Here is a 25441-nt window from a genome sequence, read left to right on the forward strand (position 1 = left end):
TTGTGCTAACTGTGAAATACATCTACATGTTTGCATGCAGAGACTCATAAACAAAGAAAAAAACAAATGAATTAAAAAGACTTCATAGAAAATAAAAGCAGAAAAGGATGCTTTCATATTTCTACTCGCAGTGACTCCCAGTCTGCCAGAAAAGCAATACTGCAGCGTGACAATGATCCACAGGAAACTGCAAAAATCACAGAAGAGCTTTAAAGAAGAAAATGGCAAAAAAAAAAAAAAAAAAAAAAATGACAACAGAACAGCTTTGTATGTTACAGAGAAAGATGTCAACAAAAGAAACAAACTTCTATGTTTGCAGTGGACAGGAACTGTAAACCTGTCACCTAACTGCTGTGGTCAAAGCTACAGGAGCTGTTTGAGTTTTGTGTAAAAGGGAAGGAAGCACAGAGAGACCAATCAGATGAAGAAACTGCAGAAAAACTCTTGTTGTATCTAAACTAAACACAACTTCTCTTTTTTCTTCATCTTCTTTGTTCAAAGTAAAACTCTTTGTGCAGCAGGGCTGGATGTGACGATGGGGCAATCTTTGCTCTGCACGATGGGCTTTTTCTGTAAGTACACGTCTGACATTGTTTGAATGGCACTGACTCATTAACAGAAGCTTTACTTTATATTTATTTGGATTTAATCAGTTGTATAATGTCTAATGAGCTTTTATTTATTCATCATTTTAGTGCTCAGTACTGTCATCTATGAAAATGCTGAAGGTAAGAAATGCTGTTTTTCTTCCAGTTCACATATGCAGCTGTTATTTCTGACCATTCAAACAGATCACAGTACTGAATCTTATTTAGAGCTACAGCTATTGATTATTTTAGTAATCAAGCGTTGTATTGATTTTCAACTGATTAATCAAGTAAATGGATAAGAAATACTTACTATACTATAATAATTTGTATGAATAAATATTCAAAAGGTACATTATATTGCCAAATGTCACTCACCCATCCAAATCATTGAATTCACAGTGAGACCTGCGGCTCATCCATGGCCACAGGTTTATAAAATCGAGCATGTAGGCATGCAGGCTGCTTCTACAAACATCTTTGAAAGAATGAGTCACTCTCAGGAGCTGAGTGAATTCCAGCGTGGCACTGTGATAGGATGCCACCTGTGTCCAATTTTGTCACTACTAAATATTTCACAGTCAGTTGTTAGTGGTATTATAGCAAAGTAGAAGTGATTGGGAACGACAGCAACGCATGAAGTGGTAGGTTAAGTAAAACCCCACAGAGGGGTTAGTGGATACTGATACGTGCAGCGGTCTCCAACTTTCTACTGAGTCAATCACTACAGACCTCCAAACTTTATGTGGCCTTCAGATTAGCTCAAGAAGAGAACGTAGAGAACTTCATGAATGGGTTTCCATGGTTAAGCAACTGCATCCAAGTCTTGAGCACGCTTCATCTGAACTCTAGAGCAGTGGAGATGTGTTCTCTGGGGTAACGAATCACACTTCTCTATCTGGCAATGTGATAATGAGTGTGGTTTTGGCAGCTTCCAGGGTAACAGCACTTGTCTCACTGCACTGTGCCAAGTGCAAAGTTTGGTGGAGGGGGGATTATGGTGTGGGGCTGTTTATCAGGAGTTAGTTCCAGTGAAAAAAACTCTTAATGCTTCAGCATACCGAGACATTTTGGACAATTTCATGTTGTTGGCTGCAATGAAGAAAAGCACATCAGCATTTTGAAGTTTGCTGCTGAAAACAGATGTTATGACGGTGCAGAATAATAATTCAGTGTCCAACCTAACAGCCTCAGGTCAGGTCAGAGTTTTACTGGCCCATGTATATTTTTATTGGTCTATCCCTGCCTATCAGTAGAAAGTGCGAAGGTTAGTTTTTCTTCATGTTGCAGCTTGTTGATCAGGTGTTGTGTTGAAGGGCTCCGTCCGTGGTCTTTTATGGTGATTACAATAAGAGGCACCGCTGTTTTGGAGCCTAGAAAAATGTTTTCTTTCTACCTGAGCTCACAGTCTCTGTAACAGCTGTGCCTTTTTGCTCTTTGTGGTGTGTTAGTGTAGACAGACTCCACTACACTAAACCACGCCAGCGTCATTGTCACTGCTTCTGTTGTGTTATCAGTCTTTTTGTGTTAACTGTGGGCTGTGTGGGCTTAATGCCATCATACTCTTTATTCACACATGTGCGCCTGCTGCAGGTTTTCTACTGCAGGTCTGTTTTTATTCACAAATTTGAGTAAAATGTTGTGCTGACAACTGAGTGTTACACAGTCATCAAAGCGTGGGAGGAACAAATTTGTGTTGAGGATTTTTTAAAATAATCAAGTTATTTTAATTACTCAATGAATCGCTGAATGTTATTGCTGTGTAAATTCCTACACTGTTATACATTTAAACTTGCATGGTGTGCTGTCTGCCTCAGTGTCCTCTGGAAATACCTCTAAAAGCTGTCAAATTTAGAAAAGAACAAGGCTTCACACACACAACTAGGTGACAGTCTCACAGTTTAGATTTGTGTGTAGCTGCTTGTTTTCAGTCCCTCTGCTGGTATATTGTAAATATCAGGAAACTACCTGGTTTAATCTGTTTGATAAAAAGAAAACTTTTTGTTGTTTTGGAAGTCAAATTATCACTAGGATGCAAATACCAATACCAACAAGAGCAATAAAATACAGGACAGGTTAATAATAATTTTATATTTCTTTAAGTCTGCTAATGTGATTTTTTTTATTTGAACAGCTGTTCCAAAGCCCACTGTGACCCTGCAGCCATCCTGGCCTCAGATATACAGTGGTGAGATAGTCACTGTCAGATGTGACATTCAGGGAGGTGAAGGAGCTCAGTGGATGTATGAATGGACACGTGAGAAGTTGAAGACACGTCAGATATACAGTGTATACACAATCAGCAGAGCCACTAAGGCTGACAGTGGAGGATACAGCTGCCGGGGCAGAAGGTTTTCTTGGACAGAGTGGAGTGACATTACCACATTGACTGTATTACGTAAGTTGGATATTTTTCACTCGTTTTATTTTATATTGCACTTTATATTGTATGTTCTATGTTTGCTTTACATGTAAAATATGTTTTACATGCCACTTGTATTTTATTCTGTTGCCCCTTTAAAGAACTTTGAAATGTGGGTTTTAGAAAGTGCTATATATAGTGGGATGCAAAAGTTTGGGCAACCTTGTTAATAGTCATTATTTTCCTGTATAAATCGTTGGTTGTTACAATAAAAAAAAATGTCACTTAAATATATCATATAGGAGACACACACAGTGATATTTGAGAAGTGAAATGAAGTTTATTGGATTTACAGAAAGTGTGCAATAATTGTTTAAACAAAATCAGGCAGGTGCATAAATTTGGGCACCACAAAAAAAGAAATGAAATCAACATTTAGTAGATCTGCCTGTTGCAGAAATTACAGCCTCTAAACGCTTCCTGTAGGTTCCAATAAGAGTCTGGATTGTGGTTGAAGGTATTTTGACCATTCCTCTTTACAGAACATCTCTAGTTCATTCAGGTTTGATGGTTTCCGAGCATGGACAGCTCTCTTTAACTCACACCACAGATTTTCAATAATATTCAGGTCTGCGGACTGAGATGGCCGTTCCAGAACGTTGTACTTGTTCCTCTGCATGAATGCCTTAGTGGATTTTGAGCGGTGTTTCGGGTCATTGTCTTGTTGAAAGATCCAGGCCCGGCGCAGCTTCAGCTTTGTCACTGATTCCTGGACATTGGTCTCCAGAATCTGCTGATACTGAGTGGAATCCATGTGTCCCTCAACTTTGACAAGATTCCCAGTCGCTGCACTGGCCACACAGCCCCACAGCATGATGGAACCACCACCATACTTTACTGTAGGTAGCAGGTGTTGTTCTTGGAATGCTGTGTTCTTTTTCCTCCATGCATAACGCCCCTTGTTATGCCCAAATGACTCAATTTTAGTTTCATTAGTCCACAAGTGGCTCTGTTTGTGCTGTGGGCGGAGAAAAGGCTTCCTCTGCATCACTCTCACATACAGCATCTCCTTGTGTAAAGTGCGCTGAATGGTTGAATGATGCACAGTGACTCCATCTGCTGCAAGATGATGTTGTAGGTCTTTGGTGCTGGTCTGTGGGTTGACTCTGACTGTTCTCACCATTCGTTGCTTCTGTCTATCCGAGATTTTTCTTGGTCTGCCACTTCGAGCCTTAACTTGAACTGTGCCTGTGGTCTTCCATTTTCTCAATGTCTTCCTAACTGTGGAAACAGACAGCTTAAATCTGAGACAGCTTTCTGTATCCTTCCCCTAAACCATGATGGTGAACAATCTTTGTCTTCAGGTCATTTGAGAGTTGTTTTGAGACCCCCATATTGCTGCTCTTCAGAGAAAATTAAAAGAGGAGGGAAACTTACAATTGACCCCCTTAAATACTCTTTCTTATTATTGGATTCACCTGTGTATGTAGGTCAGGGGTCACTGAGCTCACCAAGCCGATTTGAGTTCCAATAATTAGTTCTAAAGGTTTTGGAATCAATAAACTGACAACAGTGCCCAAATTTATGCTCCTGCCTGATTTTGTTTAAACAATTATTGCACACTTTCTGTAAATCCAATAAACTTCATTTCACTTCTCAAATATCACTGTGTGTGTCTCCTATATGATATATTTAACTGACATTTTTTATTGTTAAAACCATTTATACAGGAAAATAATGACTATTAACAAACTGTATCCCACTGTAACTGTTACATCCTAGAGGGCCAAGACCCAACATCAAAAGACATCCATTCACAATCTGCCACAGGGACATATTCATTTGAGGGATAAAAAAAAGTCCAAATTTTAACCAAATCTGCTTCCTGGTATCTCAGCAAAACTGTCTATATGGGCTCACCCACATGGAGAGTCTCAAGTGCCAAAAAAATGTTAAATGCATTCATTTAATTTTGGACAGAGAGGACAGATGGTTTGAAAGAGGAGTGAAAGAAGCCATTTATGTCCACTGTGAGCGACCATCTTTGAACAGAGGCGGGTGTTTACGGCACCAACTGTCTGCCATCTATAATCCAATTCTGAGATCCTTTCCCAGACGCCTTAACGCCCACTCACATCCTGGACCATCTGACCTCAGGAAATCACATGATAGGGTGGGGTTAGGTTTCACAATGAGCTCACCCGAAACCTGATTGTGACCTACACCCGTTTTCACACCTTGGCTCGTGTGATTAGATAGAGGATCATCAGGGGGTCAATTGTCCCTCTTGGGTTAGGGCTTAAATCTGGGACTCTCCACTTCAAGCAACCTAAAGAAGCCCAGACACTTTTCTTTCCAAGCTCCTTAGACTAAATGTTATATGAATTAATCAAAATTTGAAATAGTCCTTAATTAAATATATAAATAACAATTAAATGTCAATTAATTTCATTTTAAACATTTATTTATTTATTTCCTATTTTAGAATAGAATAGAATAGAATAGAATGCCTTTATTGTCACTATACAGTTGTACAATGAGATACAGAGCATCTCCTACTCAGTGTAAACATGCTGGGGGGGGGGGGTACAGTTCTGCAGCGCTATGTACATATGGACAGTATTAACATAGGGAAAAACATATATATATATATATATATATATATATATATATATATATATATATATAAAAATGTACAATATACAAGCCGTAAGTAATATGTAATAAATAGTGTTATGTATATACAGTTGAGTTATTGCACATGGAATTGGTATAAATAGAGTTATGTATATACAGTTGAGTTGTTGCACATAGAATTGGTATTGCACAGTGGTGGTCCATAGAGGAAGTGGGAAGTGGGGGGGCTGTGTTATCTGTGCATGTGTGAGTTCAGGGTGGTTATCGCTTTGGGGAAGAAACTGTTTTTTAGTCTGTGGGTTTTTGTGTTGATGCACCTGTAGCGCTTCCCTGAGGGAAGCAGGCTGAACATGTTGAAGCCAGGGTGGGAGCTGTCCTTGATAATGTTTGCTGCTCTGGTGAGGCAGCGGGAGGAATAAATGTCCATCAGGGAGGGGAGAGGGCAGCCGATGATCTTTTGTGCTGTCTTGACCACACTCTGAAGCCTCACTCTATCTGCTTTGGTGCAGCTGCCGTACCATACCGTGATGCATTAGGTTAGCAGGCTCTCAATGGACGAGCGGTAGAAGGTCAGCAGCAGGTTGGAGTTCAGCTTGTACTTCCTGAGGACTCTCAGGAAGTGCAGCCGCTGTTGGGCCTTCTTGATGACCGCTGAGATGTTTCCTGTCCAGGAGATGTTAGCAGAGATGAGGACACCAAGGAACCGGAAAGTGTGGACCCTCTCCACACACTCCCCGTTGATGTAGAGGGGGGCCAAGTCGGTGCTGTGTCTCCTGAAGTCAACAATGAGCTCTTTGGTTTTCTTGGTGTTCAGTGCCAGGTTGTTTTCTGAACACCATGCTGCCAGCTTCAGGACTTCCTCTCTGTACTCTGCCTCGTCTCCCTTCGAGATGAGTCCGACTACCGTGGTGTCATCAGCAAACTTGATGATGAGAGTGTTGTTGTGGGTCGAACTGCAGTCGTGGGTGTAGAGAGAATACAGGAGGGGGCTCAGCACACAGCCCTGTGGGGAGCCGGTGCTCAGTGTGCGAGTGGAGGAGAGATGAGGGCCGAGTCTTACAGTCTGGGGCCGGTTTGTGAGGAAATCCTTTATCCAGGCACATGTGAGAGGAGGGAGGCCAAGAGTGACCAGTTTGGTGATGAGGATGTCCGGGATGATTGTATTAAAGGCTGAGCTGTAGTCCGCAAAGAGCATTCGGACGTAGCTTTGCCGCTGCTCTAGGTGACTCAGCACAGCGTGGAGGGCTGTGGCGATGGCGTCTTCTGTGGATCTGTTTGCACGGTATGCAAACTGGTGGGGGTCGAATTCTGGGGGGAGGTAATCCTTGATGTGCTGAAGGACTAGTCTCTCAAAGCATTTCATGATTACCGGTGTGAGGGCCACAGGGCGGTAATCATTCAGGCTGGAGATGGGAGACTTCTTCGGCACTGGGATGATTGTGGCTGATTTTAGACAGGATGGGATGGCTGCCTGATCCAGTGAGAGGTTGAAGAGTCTGGTGAAGATGAGGGTGAGCTGGTGTGCGCATGCTCTTAGTACCTTGCCAGGTACTCCATCTGGACCGGCCGCCTTCCTGGGGTTCACTGCTAGGAGCACACGTCTGACATCGTGCTCTGTTACAGTGAGTGGAGCGGTGCAGGATGAGGATGGGAGCAGGGCTGAAGCAGATGAGTGTTGCTGTTGTGGTGTTTCAAAGCGGGCGAAGAAGCTGTTTATTTCCTCTGCCAGCTGCCCACTCGGGTTTTCTGTTTTCGCAGTGCTGCCTCTGTGGTTGATGATGTCTTGCATTCCCTGCCACACCTTGATTGATTAATTGATTAATTAATGATGTATTTAATTAATACTTTTTGGCACTTGGGACCCTCCGTAGCCCTGGGTAGCTGTGGGGTTGTGTAGGCAGGAAAACATACACTGTGGACACAAGTGTTTACTGGTGTTGGCCAGAGAGGCTGATGGCGCGATATGGCAGCCTCGCCTCTGTCAGTCTGCCCCAGGGCAGCTGTGGCTACAACTGTAGCTGCCTCCACCAGTGTGTGAATGTGAGAGTGAATGAATAGTTGCATTGTAAAGCGCTTTGGGTGCCTTGAAAAGCGCTATATAAATCCAATCCATTATTATTATTATTATTAAGTGGGTGTGCCCACACAGGGCTGACAGCAGATTTGGTGGTTCCCAGATTTGTGGGCACCAGTAGTGATATATTGGTTTGGTTTTAGAACATGAGCACATACATAAAAGCCATCATTCCTCTAGACATGGTAGCTTTGCTCGTTCATGTCTTTATTTATTTGATGCTTTGATTAGGTTTAATCTACTGAAAACAACTGCTGAGATTTTAACCTAACCCCCCCCCCCCCCCCCCCCCCCCAAAAAAAAACAAACAAAACAAAACATAAATAATGCTGAATCCTGTCTGCTGTAAATTTGCTTCTATGATGCTTCTAGGATGTTGAAAGTTGATCCTTTCAGGTTTGTTGTTAAGTTATAAGATAGTTTAAGGTTATTTAAACTAGTCATAGTAGTGTTATACAAATCATGTAATTCACATGTACACCAAAAGGCTACACATTCACGATCAAAGACATTTTTTTCTCAATTATTTGTCTATAGGAAAAAGCACTGCTCCACACCGTTAGTTAACTCTTCCTGCCTGTGGACGTTTGTCAAACTTAGAATGAACAAAATGACAGTAAAGTATTATAAAATTCTGATTTGTGCAGTTAAAAGTTTATTTTATAAATACATGTCAGCAGTAACAGCTAACACAAAGTTTGGGAAGAGTGGGTTGTTTTTATTGTTTACGTATGATTCAAAACATTTTGTTATTACTGTTTTGTTTCAGTTTTTGTATTTAAAACTAAAGTTTCTTTCTTTTGTGTGCATAAGAGATTCTGAGAAAGACTTTTTTCCCTGTATTTATTACACTTCCATCAGTACCTGTGAAGCTGCCCAGAGTTCTGCAACTGGTTGTTAATGAATTCAACCAGGACCATCAGATCAGAGTGTGCCTTGGCACGAGTATTTCCCCTTCCACTAAAAACCATCTTCAGATTTCTCTCTCTGAGTTAATGCCTTTATAGTTTAGGCCCAGCTCAAAGTAAGAAATCTGTTAATCCTACTGCTCTGCAGTTCCAAGAAACAAAATTTAGATTTACTTTGTCAGACATTATAAACAACCCCTCAAAACCAAGCCTAGATTATCCTGTACTGAAAGAAACATATAAAGGAACACAAATATAAACACAGTGGGACATTCTTATAACTTTTCATCACACATATTGCAAAGTTCAATCCAACATTGATTTTGTTTGATTTGGCGACTTAATCTCTTGTGTGTTGGATTTATGAGGTTTTGGCAATGGTGAATCAAGCCTTGGGTGCATTCAGAAGGATTTTGTGATAATAAGCAGCAGCTCAGTGAAACTCACATCTGGCAGCCATAAGTGGAAGAGGACGAGCCATGCAGTTTTAGTCTGAATGACGATTTCTTTCCGTAAATCTGAACTCAGATGCAACTTCAGCTTGCCTGTTTTATGGACAAGGTCTTAGCTGCCGTCCCCTCTCCACCATTGTCACAGCTTTCCTTGCTAATGTTCTAAAGGAGCTATTAATAACTCCTCTACATCATATATGTTGACCAAGGACGGTTAGCAAGGAGAAATTAATCTGTTATGATACCAAATTACTAAAATTTGTTTACTTGGCAATGCTGACACTGCTTTTATACCAGGTATGGTTAGTAACTGATCTCAAAGCAGTAAAAGCAGACCAGCAGCCACAAGATGGCAGTAATGTAAAGGCTGGATGCACAGGCGGGGGAGCTTCATAACAGTGCTGTCGCTTTAATTTATGTATATTTTTATATTTGACAAGATGCAGAACGCCACTGGAATCCATCATCAGGGGTTTAACAGTGTTATTAGGAAACAACAGCTAACTGACGGGCTCATGAATTACATGTTCAGAAACGTTTAATCCAAAACACAACAAAATATTTTGTCTTTCAGCAGTACTGTAAGTGTCTTTATAGTTTAGTATCAAAAGTAGTGTAAAACAGTTTAATGTAGTTATAAAATATACAATAATCACTCAGAGTGAAGAAAAAAAAGATTTTGCCAAGTTGTTATCCTAGTTTCTTCACCTCAGTGGCTGTACATGTGGAGTTTTATCACTGCAGCTTCTTATTTAGCCATTTTTACTATTTTTAAACTTAATTCTTCAAGGTTTCAGTTTGGACTCTTTTCTTATTAATTATTTTCCAAATCACATTTTATATAAAATATTCTAGAAAACAAATTGTGGTAAAACTACAGCAGTGTTCAAACTCAAGATCTTGTGCTTCCTGTGGACATATAATTAAGACACATCGTGCATCTTTTCATGTTCATGCTGGTGAAACACAGATAGAGTTACACTTAGACCATGTGACCCTGGCATGGCGAGTTCTCCTAATCGCTACATTTGTGAGGATGAATCTGTCATTGAGAAACATATTTTGGATTGATGGAAACTGACATTTTTAGCACCATATCACAAAACAGCAGCTTTTTCAAAATTAAAAAAATAAGATCTACTTTAACATCTCTACCAAACAGACACTATTTTACATGCTTTCATTTCTTCATACCCAGATTGCTGCAACAGCCTCTTTAGAATAGAATAGAATAGAATAGAATAAACCTTCATTATCCCACGGATGAGAAATTTTACTCAATGAGAACAGGACAAATCAACAATTGACAATGACTAATTAATATTAAAATCTGTAACATATTGTATTGTTTTGAGTTTAGTCTGTTACTGTTACTATTTTTACCATTTCTTCTTGGAGCAACTGTAACTCACATAATTTCCTTAGGGATTAATAAAGTATTCTGATTCTGATTGTTTCAGGATGACCTGCCATTATCCAATGACACATCTGCTTACCTGCATCTTTTGCTCGTTTCTCCTCCTCTTCTTTTCTCTTTTTTCTAAACTGAGACCTGATGACTTTGAACTTTTCTTGTCCATCTTCCATTGGTTTAAATTTTGCACTCCAGTATGAACACCCACCCCTCAACTCGAGGATCACCACAACATGATCTAACAGACCTACACCTTAGTTCACAGATTCACTTTGTCGAGGGTTTATTTTTGGGATTTCGCACAACCCAGGATTCAAAACATGAATACATAATGGACTTGGATTTACAACATTATGAATGAAATGTGCTCTATTTGGAAACAGCCGGCCCCCCTCCTCCCCTGTCGACAGGTTGTGTGTGAGACTTTAAATCATCAAACTGTAAATTATAAATTTTAAATTGTTATTGATCCCTTTACCCCTGGTCCTAAAGTGTATATTTATTTTCTTACTCTTCTTATATTTGTTTGTTTACTTGCACTGCTGTAACTGGAGCCTCGTCGTCTCGTCTCTCTATATACTGGACTGTATGTAGCGGAGATGACAATAAAGTTTACTTTGACTTCAGCAGCAAGCAGGCGCACCGAGGGCTCGCGCGGTCACTTTTCGAAAAAACATCAGTGCAAATTTTAAGTCTGTATCATAATGTCTGGTGTTTTCGTCTTTGTTGGTTTGTTTTTATTTTGTTTTATTTTGCGAGTTGGTTATTAGATGCTGCTCCAGCCGGTCAGTGAATCCCCCGAACTTAACTAAACTAGAAGATTTCAGTGGAAGTTCAGATCTCCTAGGCGTGGGTCATCATCAAAGTTCAACAGTCTCAGGTTTCAGCGCCAAGATCTGCACTCGGCTAATAAACCTGGCCTGTTGTTCAACACAGACATTGAAGTCTTATTCCCAGCATTCCTAACAGCTCAGCTGGAAATCACATCAAAACTTCTCCCTGTCATGGCAGCGGTGATGTTCACCATGCTTATTAGTGTGGCCTAAAGACATCTGTGCACATCAACAGGAAATGTCAGCTTCCACAGCAAAAGAATATAAAACATACTTACTAGGTCTCATCTTAGCTATCAGAGCTTAATAAAGAACAAGCACATAGCATGCTAACTGACACCAAAGCAAACCAACTGTGACTCACCAAATCCTCATTCAAACTCCATCAAACAGATTTTATCCACAAGGTCTGAAGTTGGACACCATCACTGTCAAAGACTGGAAATAAAAATGCATCTGTTCACAACTTGCTCTGCTGTTGAACCTTTTTCCCTCACTCAGGTTTCTGCTGCTCACTGTGGTTACACTGATTGGCTGTGACTGGTACATTTGACAAAGGAACAATACACCAAAAACAAAAGTACAAAATAACACCAATGAAATTATAACTGCTCACATTCATTTAGGAGCTTGCAAAGAAAAGCGTCTGGACTTCTTTAAGTCCAGACGCTTTTCTTTGCAAGCTCCTTTGACTACGATGACCTGGATGACTGAGAACCTTCACAGACATTCATTTAGGAGCAATTCTCAAATGTTCAAAACACAATCAGATCATATTAACTTGAGTTACTTTCTCATTACTGATCAATAAACTCAGCCATGCTTCAAATTACTTATTTGAACTGTACATGTGTGGAATTAATTGCAAATACACATAACAAATCATGGTGCTGATCAAAACAGTATTTCAGAGTATTTTGTTTGACACAGTATTTTACACCTTCACAATTATTGTTCATGATATTTGATCATTTACATGTTTCCATCTTTAAATTGTTCTGATTCAGTCATTTTTACTTTTATGTTCTTGTTCTAAACTGAACTGCAGCGAAACCAAAGGCTGAACTGAGAGCTGATAGGACAGCTGTTCCAGTAGGGGGCAGTGTGACCCTGACCTGCTCTGTGAACCCATCGTCATCTGGATGGAAATACTACTGGTACACATATAGGAGATCTTATCAGATTCTGACAAATGAACAAATCAGTGTCTCAAGGGGAGGATTCTACTGGTGCAGAGGAGGAAGAGGAGAACCAGTTTACTACACAGAGTGGAGCAAGTCAGTTTGGATTGAAACAACTGGTGTGTTTAAATGTAACTTCCCACAAAGCGCTACATCTGATGGCAATTGAACCTTCTGTCTTTCATGTGTTTTTATTGTACTTTCTTGAACAATAACAGTGTCAAACAGGTCTGCTGTGACTCTGTATCCAAACTGGTCTGAGATATACAGAGGAGAGACGATCACTGTCAGATGTGAGATCCATGGAGGAGACACTGAGTGGGATTATGAGTGGGAAACAAACAGCATCATAAAACCTCCAAATCAAAATGAATACAGGATTAGATCTGCTTCATCATCCAACAGTGGAAACTATCGCTGTAAGGGCAGAATGAAAAGTTCACAGCATGAAACAACAGAGTGGAGTGATTCAGTCACACTGACAGTTTCTGACAGTAAGTCATATTTGCTTTAAGCTGTTTGAACACTTTGTAAAATGTGTTTCTGTTCATATAGACTGAGATTATTATTCTTTGTATAAACTGAGCTCACTGTTCAGAGACTGTACTACATGTTCACTGAGAGAAAATCTTTGTTGAACAGATAAACCCCGTCCTGTCCTCACTGTGTCTCCATCATGGCTGAGTCCTGGAGCCTCAGTAACTCTGAACTGTGAGGTTGAACATCCGTCTGCAGGATGGAGCTTCTACTGGTATAAAGCTGTTCCTGATCTATCAGAGAAATCCTCCAGTTATGAGCTGCTACCTGATGGCAGTGGGACTGCACAGGACTCCTACATCATTCATGGACAGACACACACAGCAGGATATGTGTGCAGAGCTGGAAGAGGAGACCCAGAGTATCACACTGATCCCAGTCAACCAAAGGTTGTCTGGTCTGCAGGTCAGTTTGTTTCTCTCTGTCCTTTCAATGAGCTCATGTTAGCTCATCATTTTTATTCACCCAGTTTTAGACCATTAAAATCTCATCTCCATGACAACCATTGATGTCTGTTTATATTAAAACTCCCCAAAACTGAACTGAATATTTTACATTAAAGTCCCCAAAAGAAGAACTGAATTGAATATTTTTCTTTCTCTCTGTGATCAGACAAAACTGAATTTCCTTTTTTCCTCGTCTTAATTTTCAGTTATTTAATGTGATAACATGAAAAACAAGACATATGACATTTTAAATGTTTTCTCTTTAAATATGAAAGTAAAAGTATTCAAACTCATGTTTCTGTTTGTACTGATTATTTTTACTTAGTGCACAGACAGGATTTACACAGTTAAGACTCTTTGTTTAGTGCTCAGGTAGGTGTTCAGATAAAAAAGTCAAATATAGTTAATAAAGAAACAAAGATGTCAGCAGGCAGGTTAACAGCTCTGACAAATACAAGAAAAACACTGACTACAGATGGACGCTAGAAGAAGACGTCACAAATAACAGCTGCTGTTATTGTTCATTTAAAATATACTTCAAAGGTTTTTAGTTTTGGTCCTGCTGCTGCAAAATATCTCACTGTAGAAGGAATCTGTGAAACAGACAATATCACAGAATTATGACAGAAGCATTACAGAAAATGACTGAAGTGTGTTCAGAGTGATCTGTATCAGGTGGATGATGCTGAGAGTGACGACTCAAAGCTCATTATGTCACATGACGTGTACCAAGCTCTACATGAGCTGCCAGCAGATAAAGCATGTGGGTTAGATCATCTTAAACATGTCAGTATTCGGCTCCTTTGTTTTCCATTGATTTGACTGTCTGTGTGATTCAGGGCTTGTTGTCAGACTCAGTGTTGTCTCACCAAACAAACACTTTATCACATTGAACTATTAAATTTGATCTTCAAAACAAAAGCTTCAAACAAACAAATATTTTCACTGTGATATTTTGAATCCTAACATCTGTGAGCTTTGTCTCTTCACTGCATGTTGTTTCCAGATGTTCATTCAGCAGCGTCTCTCACAGTGAGTCCTGACAGAGTGCAACACTTCACCTTTGACTCTGTCTCACTGACCTGTGAGGGAAACTTCACTGAGTGGAGAGTGAGGAAGTTCTCTGAGGACGGCCGACTCTCTGACTGTAGGAGAATGACTGGATCCACATGTAACATCAACACATCAAAGTCAGATACTGCAGTGTACTGGTGTGAGTCTGGATCAGGAGAGTTCAGCAGTGCAGTCAACATCACTGTACAGAGTATGTTATTATACATTTACTTCTTGGATCTGAATGATTTAGACGTCACATGAACATTTGTCCCAGCTTTGCTCTATGTGAAGTAATTCTATGTGGTAAAACAAAAAAAAAACCTGAGACAATTTTAGACAAAAAAGCATCAAAATATTCTTTGTTGTTGGTCTCATTTCATTCTATTTTTTCATAATTACGTTTGTAAAAATTTACAGACAGTAATTTTATGTGTTCTGTGTCAGAATAAAACTCTACAAAGCTCAACATCTCTGTCATCAGATTAGATGAACTTTTATTGTCTCCATTCAGAAAAATTCAGGCAAACACGTGATGCAAAATAAGACAAACATACAAATGTTTACAATTTCAACTATAACCATTAAATTATGTCACTGTTAATAATTTGACTCCTGCAGGGAGGATGAAGGGAGCATCCCAACTATATTTCCAGTCCTCTTAATCAAATTTTGAATTTGGGATCTGAGTTTGACAGAAAGTTTGCCAAAACATGTAGTGATATCACGAATAGCAGATTCAACAATCTCCACATAAAATAGTAACATGATGCAATTATCCACTCCATGGACCCTCAGCCTTCTAACAAAAATGCAAGTGCTGATGACACGAATGATCCACATGATGAACCCACTGTAACTGAACATCTAAACACTGAAATGTTGTCACTTGTTCAAACTTCTCTCCAGTCATTAAAACCAGGCTCTCAGAAAATCTCTCTGAAGTCAGGTCTGCATGTAGATCATGAGACACGACTCACAGCTTTTTCTAAAAGTTTGCACCAGCTGATGTGACTGAAACAATTGTGTGTGATTGTTTCACAGATGATGGTAATGGTCCTATCCTGGTGAGTCCTGTTCATCCTGTGACTGAGGGAGCTTCTGTTAGTCTGAGCTGCAGTTTGAAAACACAAAAAATTCTTTCCAATGTGTTTTTCTATCACAATGACAAACTTATTCAAAATGATCCCCGAGGGGAGCTGAAGATCTCTGCAGTGTCAAAGTCTGATGAAGGTTTCTACAAGTGTCAGTACTCAGGAAGAGAGTCAGCACAGAGCTGGATGTCAGTTAAAGGTGAGCAGGATCAAAACGTCTGATGGATTTTTATAAATGATTTTTAGCAAAAAGTTGTTTTCATATTTTCTCTTTTGTATTTAAATCACTAAAAATCTCAACAACTCTGTCATCAAAGTGTTATTCATAAAGATAATCATGTAAAAAAGTGCAGTGGTGTCAAAGGTTGTGCTGTGTGTCAGTTCTCCTCAGTGCAGATCTATTCTGCCCCACCTCTCCTCGTGCAGCTGTGCTGAAACCACACCTCTCTACTAGAGCAGTCACATATAAACATGAATATCATCATCTAATTTAGTCAGATGCTTGTTAAACATGTGCATTTCAGATTGTGGAGTGGAAATCTTTTTGGCTTTGCAGCAACTGGAATTTGAAATACTTTAAATGTTTGGTTGTTTTTTTATTTACAGATTTGTTCAGTTTTTAAAAACTAAAAATCTGTGGCACATCAACATCCTGTAATAAACATGTTCTCATCCTCTCTAAAGCAAACAAGCCATACCTTAACTCATCATCATCATCATCATCATCATCACAGTCCTGGTTAAAACTTCCACCATCACACTTTCTAAAGAGAACTCAGTCTCATATTTTTCCTCATTGTAATGAGGTTTGGTTGAGTGAAGTTTTTGTGTTCACATGTGACCTTTCTGAGTGGAGCACATTTACTGAGGAGACGTATGGCACTACTGTGACTTACATTAATGTAGCATTTGTTGTGCTTCATTCATGTTACGTAAACAATAACCGAGACCTTAAGAGATGAACTTTTTATTTTGCAAATTGCAATTCAAAACAAGTACTATAGAAATTATTTGGTAAAAATAGGACATAAACAGTAGATTTTAAATACAAGATCAGATCTTCATCATAAAAAGCATTTCTGTAATCCATCCTTGTTAACATGTCTCAGCTTTTTCTAAAAGTGTGCAGCAGCTGATGTGACTGAAACAATTGTGTGTGATTGTGTCACAGATGATGGTAATGGTCCTATCCTGGTGAGTCCTGTTCATCCTGTGACTGAGGGAGCTTCTGTTAGTCTGAGCTGCAGTTTGAGAACAAAAAAAATACTTTCCGATGTGTTTTTCTATCACAATGACAAACTTATTCAAAATGATCCCCGAGGGGAGCTGAAGATCTCTGCAGTGTCAAAGTCTGATGAAGGTTTCTATAAGTGTCAGTACTCAGGAAGAGAGTCAGCACAGAGCTGGATGTCAGTTAAAGGTGAGCAGGATCAAAAGATTTGATGGATTTTAATGTATTTCATGCTTGAGAAGGAACATTAGATTGTCTGTTTAAAGGCTTGAGGTTACCTGGATCTATTTTGTCAGAACTTTTTGTAATATTTTGTAATATCTGTATATTGTCAGGTTTAATATTATTGTGATTCAGGACTCAAGTGCAGGAAGTAATGAGTGAAAGTTTCTTTATCAAACAAAGGTTCATTCATTTAACACAACAGATTGTGAGCTTCGACTTGGTCAACAAGAACAAAACATAAATGAACCTAAACTTAATGAGCGAGTCCTACAAAAACATCTTAACTGAGGTGAGAGAGACAGGCCAGAGGAGCGGACATAACAGCGTGAGGGCGGCAGATCTGTGGGAGAGGAGAGAGCAGTTAGGGCAGGAAATCTGAGAGGGAATGTGACAAGACAGAGAGTGTTCATAAAGTGGCTGCAACTATGCCTTACTTGGAGTCCAGACTAGCTGGGGGTAATGGATGAGGCAGAGGTCTGTGGAAACTGCTGAAGGGTGGGCAGGCAGGCAAGTGAGGAAGAGGCTCCGAGGGGGGCAGCAGTGGTGGTGAATAGGGGGGTAATGATCCAAGGTGGCAGGCGTCTGACTGGAGGTGAATGATGGCATGAAAACGAATCTTGAAGCAGGAAGAAACTGAAACAAGGGGAAAATAAAAATAAAAATCCTTTAACATAGAAACTGATTCTTACAAAGGTGTTGTGTCTTGTCAACATATAGAAAATACTGTATATAATATCATGTTACGTTTGACCTCTGACCTCACTTTTACATTTCACATCTGTTTATCTTGTCATGTTGAAAAAAAATCTGCCTTTGGACTTATTTTTACCTCACTACAAACTTCTCACAGTACAAATAAAACAAAATAAATACATAGAAAATGCAATATTGTTCCCTTAAAAGTAAATACTGTCAACAGAGTGAGCTGCCTTAGCAGAGATTTGTGCTCTCAGAGTGTTTGTTTTATTTATTAATAATTAATTATTGTTTGTTGTTACTGTGTCAGGAGCTGACAGCTCTTCATCTCCTGTGTGGTTGATGGTTGGACTGGTTTGTGGAGTCTCTCTCATTATTATTCTCCTGCTCTTGTTGTATCGCTGCAGACAGTCCAAGTGTAAGAGCCTCTTCTTTTCATGCTGTATTAGAGAGTTTATTTACTACACACACTTTAATTATTCACACATATACATGTATTCTGATCTCATGACACAAAATATCAGTGGAACAATTTATACATGACAAACATGTGTAATAACATTTGTCTCTTTCACAGATTCCTGCTTCACCAGGTTGGTAAAATACTTTTTATTATTATTTTAAACAAACATCAGTTACTTTTAAGTTTATTGTGTTTATTTCCTGTTTTAGGTCGATCCAGTCTGAGAGTCACAGTCCGGGCTCCTCCACAAATCATGGAGTCAACCAGGATGAAACTCATGAGTACGGCTATGTTCAATACGGTCAGCATTTTACCGATCTTTATTATCATTATTAATATTGACTTTTAAATCAGTCTTCATTAACAGTAACAGTTTTGAGGGTTAATTTTGTGCTCAGCAGCTTTTCAAAGAACGTTCGTCAAAATCCAGTTGGACAAACATCCAAACAGCCAGCTGACACATGAACATAAAATGAGAAATAAACAGGATTTTACAACCTGATTGTGTCTTTAAGTCAACTGAAAGAATCCACAATGTTGTTGTTTAATATCATAACAACACAAACAGTAACAGCTTTATGGGTTCATGGTCCGAAAATATCTCATAGTCCTGGTTTTGACTTAAACAGAATTATTTAATCTCTTCTTTATGTTTTTATTAAAATGATTAATGTGACCCTGGTTCGTCTTTTTTAGGTACCAATCACATCTATGAATCAGTTTCTCATGTCGAAGACAACAGAAATGGTGTAGTATGTTTTGAAAAGCACAGAGCTGTTACAGATGAAACTTTTTTTTTTGATTTAATAAAACTAATTCCATGTGAAATGTTTACAATCCTGTAACTAAAATATGAACATTTCAGGATTAGATGAACATCAAGATGTCACATACGCTCCTATTAAATTTAAAACCTTTGGAAAGAAGAGTGAGTACATAAAACACATGCAGTTTAAAAATAATAACTGTAAATATAATGTAAAAATACAAAAAATAAAGATTAAAAAAATAATTTTCTTGTGTCAAATAACTTGATCATCTTCACAGGGAAGCATCATGAACCAGAGCAGAGTGCTGTTTACTCTGAGGTGAAGACGGGAGCTGCAGGTACAGACACAACAGTCTCATTCAGTGTTTGTACTGAAATGTGTCATTTCATTATGTTGCAGGTTATTATAGGTCAACATGGAGTTTAGTTATTCACTTACCAAGCTTAGCCGCTACACATCAGCAGAGTTAATCTGCAGTCATTTAGGGTTTTGGTGGGTTAGTCATTAAGTCAGGTGTATTTGTTTAACATGATACTGTGTTGTTGTCATCTTTCAAAGCACTCAAACACAGACACACTGGAGAAGGTGAACAGATTTATTGAGTGATTCAGAAACACAGCAGGTCAGAATGTTTGCAAAGAACGATGAAAACTCAAAACAAACTTCTTCCACAGTTTGAGTTCAGTCTCTTCATCAGATCACAGGTTAATCTCACCAACAGGTTTGTTGGGTTGCCTTTCATTAAAGTGTCTTGATGCATGCTCAATCATCCAGGCAAGTGAATCCCAAAAAGTCATCAGGACGCTACAACACAGAGCGAACACCATCCCCACAGACACAGCGTCCAGGGAAGCAGAAGAACATCACATCAAGAAGGCCCTGAGTAAATGTGGTTATCCCAGCTAGACATTTGTCAAAGCTGGGAAGGCACCTAAAGAAAGCTCCAGCTGATCCAGGAGAGAAGGACAACCGCTGCCTAAGTGAAAACCTGTAGTGATCCCGTTTGTGTCAGGAGTATCAGAACAGCTGAGATGCATTTTCTCTAAACACTGCGTCTCTGTGGCTTTTAAACCCCAAAACACGCTGCGCCAAAAATTGGTATGTCCAGATGAACAGAATCAACTTTTTGGGGCTTTCATTAAAGTCTTTAATCAGGGAGGCAAAAAAGTCAGCTTTTCAGCTGGATTTACTGAATCACAGCATCCACTGATTCTGAACCAGAGCACTGATCACAAAACCAAACACAAACAAATAAAGCATATAATCTGAGTGCGGTGTACCACTAGAAGCACAGCAGAGCTTGAGCACAGCTGTTAAAGCTGGTTGTTTGATACAGGGAAGTATCGGATGTGCCAAAAGCATGGAAAGTGTGTGTGGAATAAATGTAGGGCATATAAATATGAGTAAGGGATGAAAGTAGGGGATGATGCAACATCAGAAGAAAGCACAGTGGAGTTCAAAGTCAAAAGTTTCAGTTGTCCAATCACTGTGGACTTATGAACTGAAATGATCATTTTTGTCCTTCACAAGACTTGGAAGACTTTGTACTGTGTTACTGCTTCCTCATTTGGACTTTCAGGCACAGGATGGAGAGAAGTGCAGCACTGACGGGGGCATTACCCCTCTCCTCACCTCCAAACTATATCTGAAATCAGCAATAGCACTGAGTAGATTAGTTACATTTGGATAACAGTCAGGTGATTGAATTATATGATTATTGCTAGTTGATTAAGATTTTTGTTTTGCCCCTTCTAATTTCCTTAAATAAATATCCTGTGTTCAAAATTCTAAATTGTTAACTTTTTGTGTAACAGTAAAGGCAACTTTAACTGTAAATATCACATCTCATTAATAGTTCTTACATGCTGCTCTTAGCACTTAAAGTAGTCTGTTCTTTACTTGGCAGCTAAAGTAATAATCTAGTGAAACTACAAAGAGTGAGAATCATTAAGGGGAGCGTAGCATTAATGCTGTTAATGGCTGTGGCTAACAAATCTGACTTGATCTGCAGAGTTTAAATCCACCTCTACGTCCAACAGCTCTGTGTCATATATCTGCTGATCAAATGTATCCTGAGCTCTGACTTCTCTTTTAGAGGACAGTCTGATGTATGCTGAGGTCAAACGCCCCCAAAAAAGAAAAAGCCAAGAAAAAAGCAGGTAAACAAAGTCTGCCATCATCTCCAGTGAATGTTGTTCAACATGTTTATCTGGTCTTAAAATCTTATTTTCACTCACAGGAAAATCAAGTCCTGCAGCTGATGCAGCAGTTTATTCTGAAGTCACGTTAGGAAGCTTTCCTGGTAATTATGCTGCCATGCAGGATGAGTTATTCTTCAAGTTATCAAATGGCGAACATCCTGAAACTTGGACATTTGTGTTCTTTGTGTGTTTGTCTTACAGGTCAGTGAGGAGAGCTGCAGCAGCAAAGCCAAAAAGAAGCTTTTTATGAATCCACTGTTGCTCCTCTGCTGCCCGAATATAAGACACACTCACTTTTTAGTGTTTATGAAGATGATATTGAATAATAATATGATATAGATTTGGTACTGTGTTTTAGCATAAAGCACACAGAGGTGTGTCCTGTTTCAGATCCATGCTCTTCATTTTCACCTTTTATTTATTGTTGAGCTTTAATATCAAACTTTGAATGTATCCTGTTCCAACAGCAGTGAGAAAAAGTCTCTGATTTTTGTAGCTGATAGCAGCAACTTAAAGTCAGCAGAGTTACATCAGGAAGTGCTGCTATGGACACAAACAAATACTTTTACTGTCTGAGTTTAAAGATCTGCATCACGTAAAAATGAATTATTTGGTATAAAAAACATGAAAAAGCTGTTTTTCTTCCTTTTCTTTTTGCAGTATAAATATATTCTTTATGGTGACGAAGTGTGTGAGTACCGCAGTGTGTGACGTCTAGGAGTGAATGGAGCTCACTCACCAGTCTCGCTCTCTCGCTTTCTCTCATCATTAAAATAAGATATTTATATATCTGTATAATGTTTATTTGGTTACACTTTGGACTGCAATGTTTAAGTGGTTGGAGAGTCTATATTAGTTTTCAAAAGCCACAGCAAAAATAATAACAGCACAGAGGGTATCACTTCCTTTTAAATATGTGTGTGTAATTAATTGAAGCAGTAGCATCATAAGCATTAATTCAGTGATTACAAGGCCCAGCCCAAAAGACTCTGGTTAATAAAAAAAAATGGGAATACCTGCGCCTGGCAATACCCATAAGCAGCAGGTACGCCACCTGCAGAAACTGGGTTGCTAAAACCTCGTTAAGTCGTGGTCACGTGATCTGGGTGTTTTTGAACCAGGCTTCGGAGCAGTGTGTTGAAACATCTGCGCTAAGCAAGTTCAGCACAGTGTTGAAATGTCTGAACTTCTCATCCCTAGTAATATCGCTGGAATAATAATAGATAAATGTGGGAAGGGTTATCCGATAGTGGTCTTATCTCACACTGAAGTTTCACAAAAACAAGGGGAGCTCGTGGCTATGATGAAGAAAGTCCACTCAACACTCAACAAGCACAAAAAAAGGGATGGAAAGAAACTCCTCACACTGAGGTGAGTGATTATTGCTACTGTCACCAAATACAATACAAAACACAACTGCTGCCCGCAGCTATATGATCAGCACCATATGAACAGAGGTGCTAAGTTAGCGGAGCGCATCGGTCACACCCACATGTGCGCGCACACATTTGAGTTAAGATCTGTTTCTAAGGCTGTTTTATGGGGCGATCGTGGCTCAAGAGTTGGGAGTTCGCCTTGTAATCAGAAGGTTGCCGGTTTGAGCCCTGGCTTGGACAGTCTTGGTCGTTGTGTCCTTGGGCAAGACACTTCACCCGTTGTCTACTGGTGGTGGTCAGAGGGCCCGGTGGCGCCAGTGTCCGGCAGCCTCGCCTCTGTCAGTGCGCCCCAGGGCAGCTGTGGCTACAATGTAGCTTACCATCACCAGTGTGTGAATGTGTGTGTGAATGGGTGGATGACTGAATGTGTAAAGCACTTTGGGGTCCTTAGGGACTAGTAAGACGCTATACAAATACAGGCCATTTACCATTTACATGTGCGCGCACACATTTGAGTTAAAATCTGTTTCTAAGGCTGTTTTAGCACAGTGACGTCAAAGTTTAAGATAGATTTGAGAACTCAGGTTGAAGCAGGATTCATCCAGAAGGATTCACCCACTTTGTATTCTGTAACCTGTGCGCTACATGTACAGAAAAACATAAATCATTATTTAAAACAATTAGATCCTTCTCTCACCCTCCCTCATTGGCTGGGCTCGTTTCTGAGCTGTTAATCTGGCAGGTAATTATTGAAATGAAATGACTGCATCTTTTTAAATTAGCGCACTGTTAGCACAACTTTCCAATTTCATTTTTACAAATGCATCATCATGCTAATTTGGCCCGCAGCTTTAAGTACAAAACTGACACTTTGCCTGTTTGGTGAATGTGGAAAACAGATTTTTGATGCCTAAAGAGCTGCTTTGCACCCACTGTTAGTTAATCAGGAGATATCATGATGATAGTTTGATCATTCATTTATAACTTTTTATTGCATGAAATATGAAATGTTACTCTTTACCTGGTGTGTAAACACATCATGGGAACCCCCAGATTAGAACTAGACCTACTGCAGTGTGAGGGATTCAGGGTCCCCTAATCGAGCCGTTATTATAAACTTCCTCAAAAAGGAACATTTTAAGCCTAATCTTCAGGTTTGGCCACATTTCATTGACTCATTTTATTAGTGACTGGTCTGCTATATTATTCATCTTCAAACTGAGCATCAGGAATAAAGGTGATTGAATGTAACATGGTTGTTGGTGTCAGACAGGCTGGTCTGAGTTATTTGAAAATCTGCTGGGATTTTTCCACACAACCATCTCTAGGGTTTACAGAGAAGAGATCAGAAAGGAGAAAATCCCCAGTGAGTGGCAGTTATCTGGATGAAAATGCCTTGTTGATATCAGGATTCTCCAAATACAAAAACACTCCCTCCACAGCTTTTACAGAACTATTTATAAAAAGTCTCTGAGTTCTCCAGCTCCACTTCTCAAGATTAGGGGACATGAAGCAGAAAACAGGTAAGTAATTTTTACACACAAAAAGGCAGTCTTGGCTTACAAGCCATAGTTAAACTGACTGTTTGTCTTACAATGACACTGCATCAACTGAAGCTCTGTAGCCCAGAGGTGGAAACTCTCCTGACAGTCCCAACACTTTCATATAATAATATAATAATAATGAAAGCAAAATGAAATTCTCACTGTGCTATTTGTCTGTCTTGATAACTCTCTGCTGTTTTCTGAAGACTTAAAACTATATATCTGCTACATAGAAGACTTTTGGATGTATTTCCTGTTTTCTATGAGGCCCAGCCACAAATTATGACATCTTTCAGTAGATTAAAAATAAAACTGTGGCAGAATAGAGAGTAACCAAAAGTGTTGGGCAAGTTACTTTGATACTACTTTCAGTTACTGTTGGTTTTGGGCAGCATGGTGGCATGGTGGTTAGCACTGTTGTCGCAAAGCAAGAAGGTCCTGAGTTCAATTCCACCGTCGGGTCTTTCTGTGTGGAGTTTGCATGTTCTCCCTGTATTCACGTGGGTTTCTTCCGGGTACTCCGGCTTCCTCCTGCCGTCCAAAGACATGCAGCGTGTGGGGATAGGTTAATTGGCTAATCCAAATTGCCCATAGGTGTGAATGTGAGCGCGAACGGTTGTCTGTCCCTGTGTGTTAGCATACATAAACAAAGAAACCAAACTCTAGGAACTAAAAAGTCTAAACCCCAGTACACAACCTAGAACACAAGATCATGATAATGAAAAACACAAACCGTTGGGTCAAAAGACCCAGGACCATAATAATTGTGTTTATTTCCTCTTTTAGGTCAATCCAGTCTGAGAGTCACAGCTTCTTCACAAATCATGGAGTCAACCAGAATGAAACTCATGTGTACGACTCTCTTCAACATGGTCAGTATTTAAACCGATCTTTATTATCATTATTAATATTGACTTTTAGTGGGGATAGGCTAATTGATCAATCTAAATTGCCCATAGGTGTGAATGCGGGAGTGAATGTGAGTGCGAATGGTTATCTGTCCCTGTGTGTGAGCCCTGCGACAGACTGGCGACCTGTCCAGGATGTAGCCTGCCTCTCGACCTATGACAGCTGGGATAGGCACCAGCGCCCCTGGAAAGGATAAGCGGAAGCGAATGGATGGATGGATACTGACTTTTATTAAACCTCCAAAAACATGAACATTTATCAGGTTCAGTTTGTGTTCAGCAGTTTTTCAAAGAACATTTAAAGATCTTACAGTCCTGGTTTTGACTCACACAGTGTTTCTGTTTTTGCTCTGATCTTTAGTGTAACTGTAATAAAATGATTAATGTGAGCCTGGCTTGTTTTTTCTTTAGGTACTGCTGACGTCTATGAATCAGTCATATACATGTAG

General features: G+C 39.6%; 1 protein-coding gene across 1 annotated transcript; it reads left to right on the forward strand.

The window, feature by feature from the left end:
• Positions 1–535: 535 nt before the first annotated feature.
• Positions 536–25441, forward strand: LOC146391156 (Fc receptor-like protein 5). Its single transcript, XM_084922709.1, has 14 exons — positions 536–572; positions 696–728; positions 2722–2985; positions 12316–12567; positions 12667–12942; positions 13091–13390; positions 14438–14695; positions 16750–17015; positions 18049–18148; positions 18308–18323; positions 18403–18494; positions 18890–18959; positions 24871–24956; positions 25404–25441. The coding sequence occupies exons 1-14, from the start codon at positions 536–538 to the stop codon at positions 25439–25441; spliced, it is 2088 nt and encodes a 695-aa protein (XP_084778835.1).

Source organism: Perissodus microlepis, chromosome 3, assembly GCF_051167445.1.
Source record: "Perissodus microlepis isolate ML-2025 ecotype Zambia chromosome 3, ASM5116744v1, whole genome shotgun sequence".
NCBI lineage: Eukaryota > Metazoa > Chordata > Actinopteri > Cichliformes > Cichlidae > Perissodus > Perissodus microlepis.

Coding starts and splice junctions, on each gene's coding strand:
- LOC146391156 (XM_084922709.1), top strand. CDS start 536: ATGGGGCAATCTTTGCTCTGCACGATGGGCTTTTTCT. Junction 13,391..14,437: donor AAAGGTTGTCTGGTCTGCAG/GTCAGTTTGTTT, acceptor TGTTGTTTCCAG/ATGTTCATTCAGCAGCGTCT. Junction 18,495..18,889: donor GTACGGCTATGTTCAATACG/GTCAGCATTTTA, acceptor CGTCTTTTTTAG/GTACCAATCACATCTATGAA.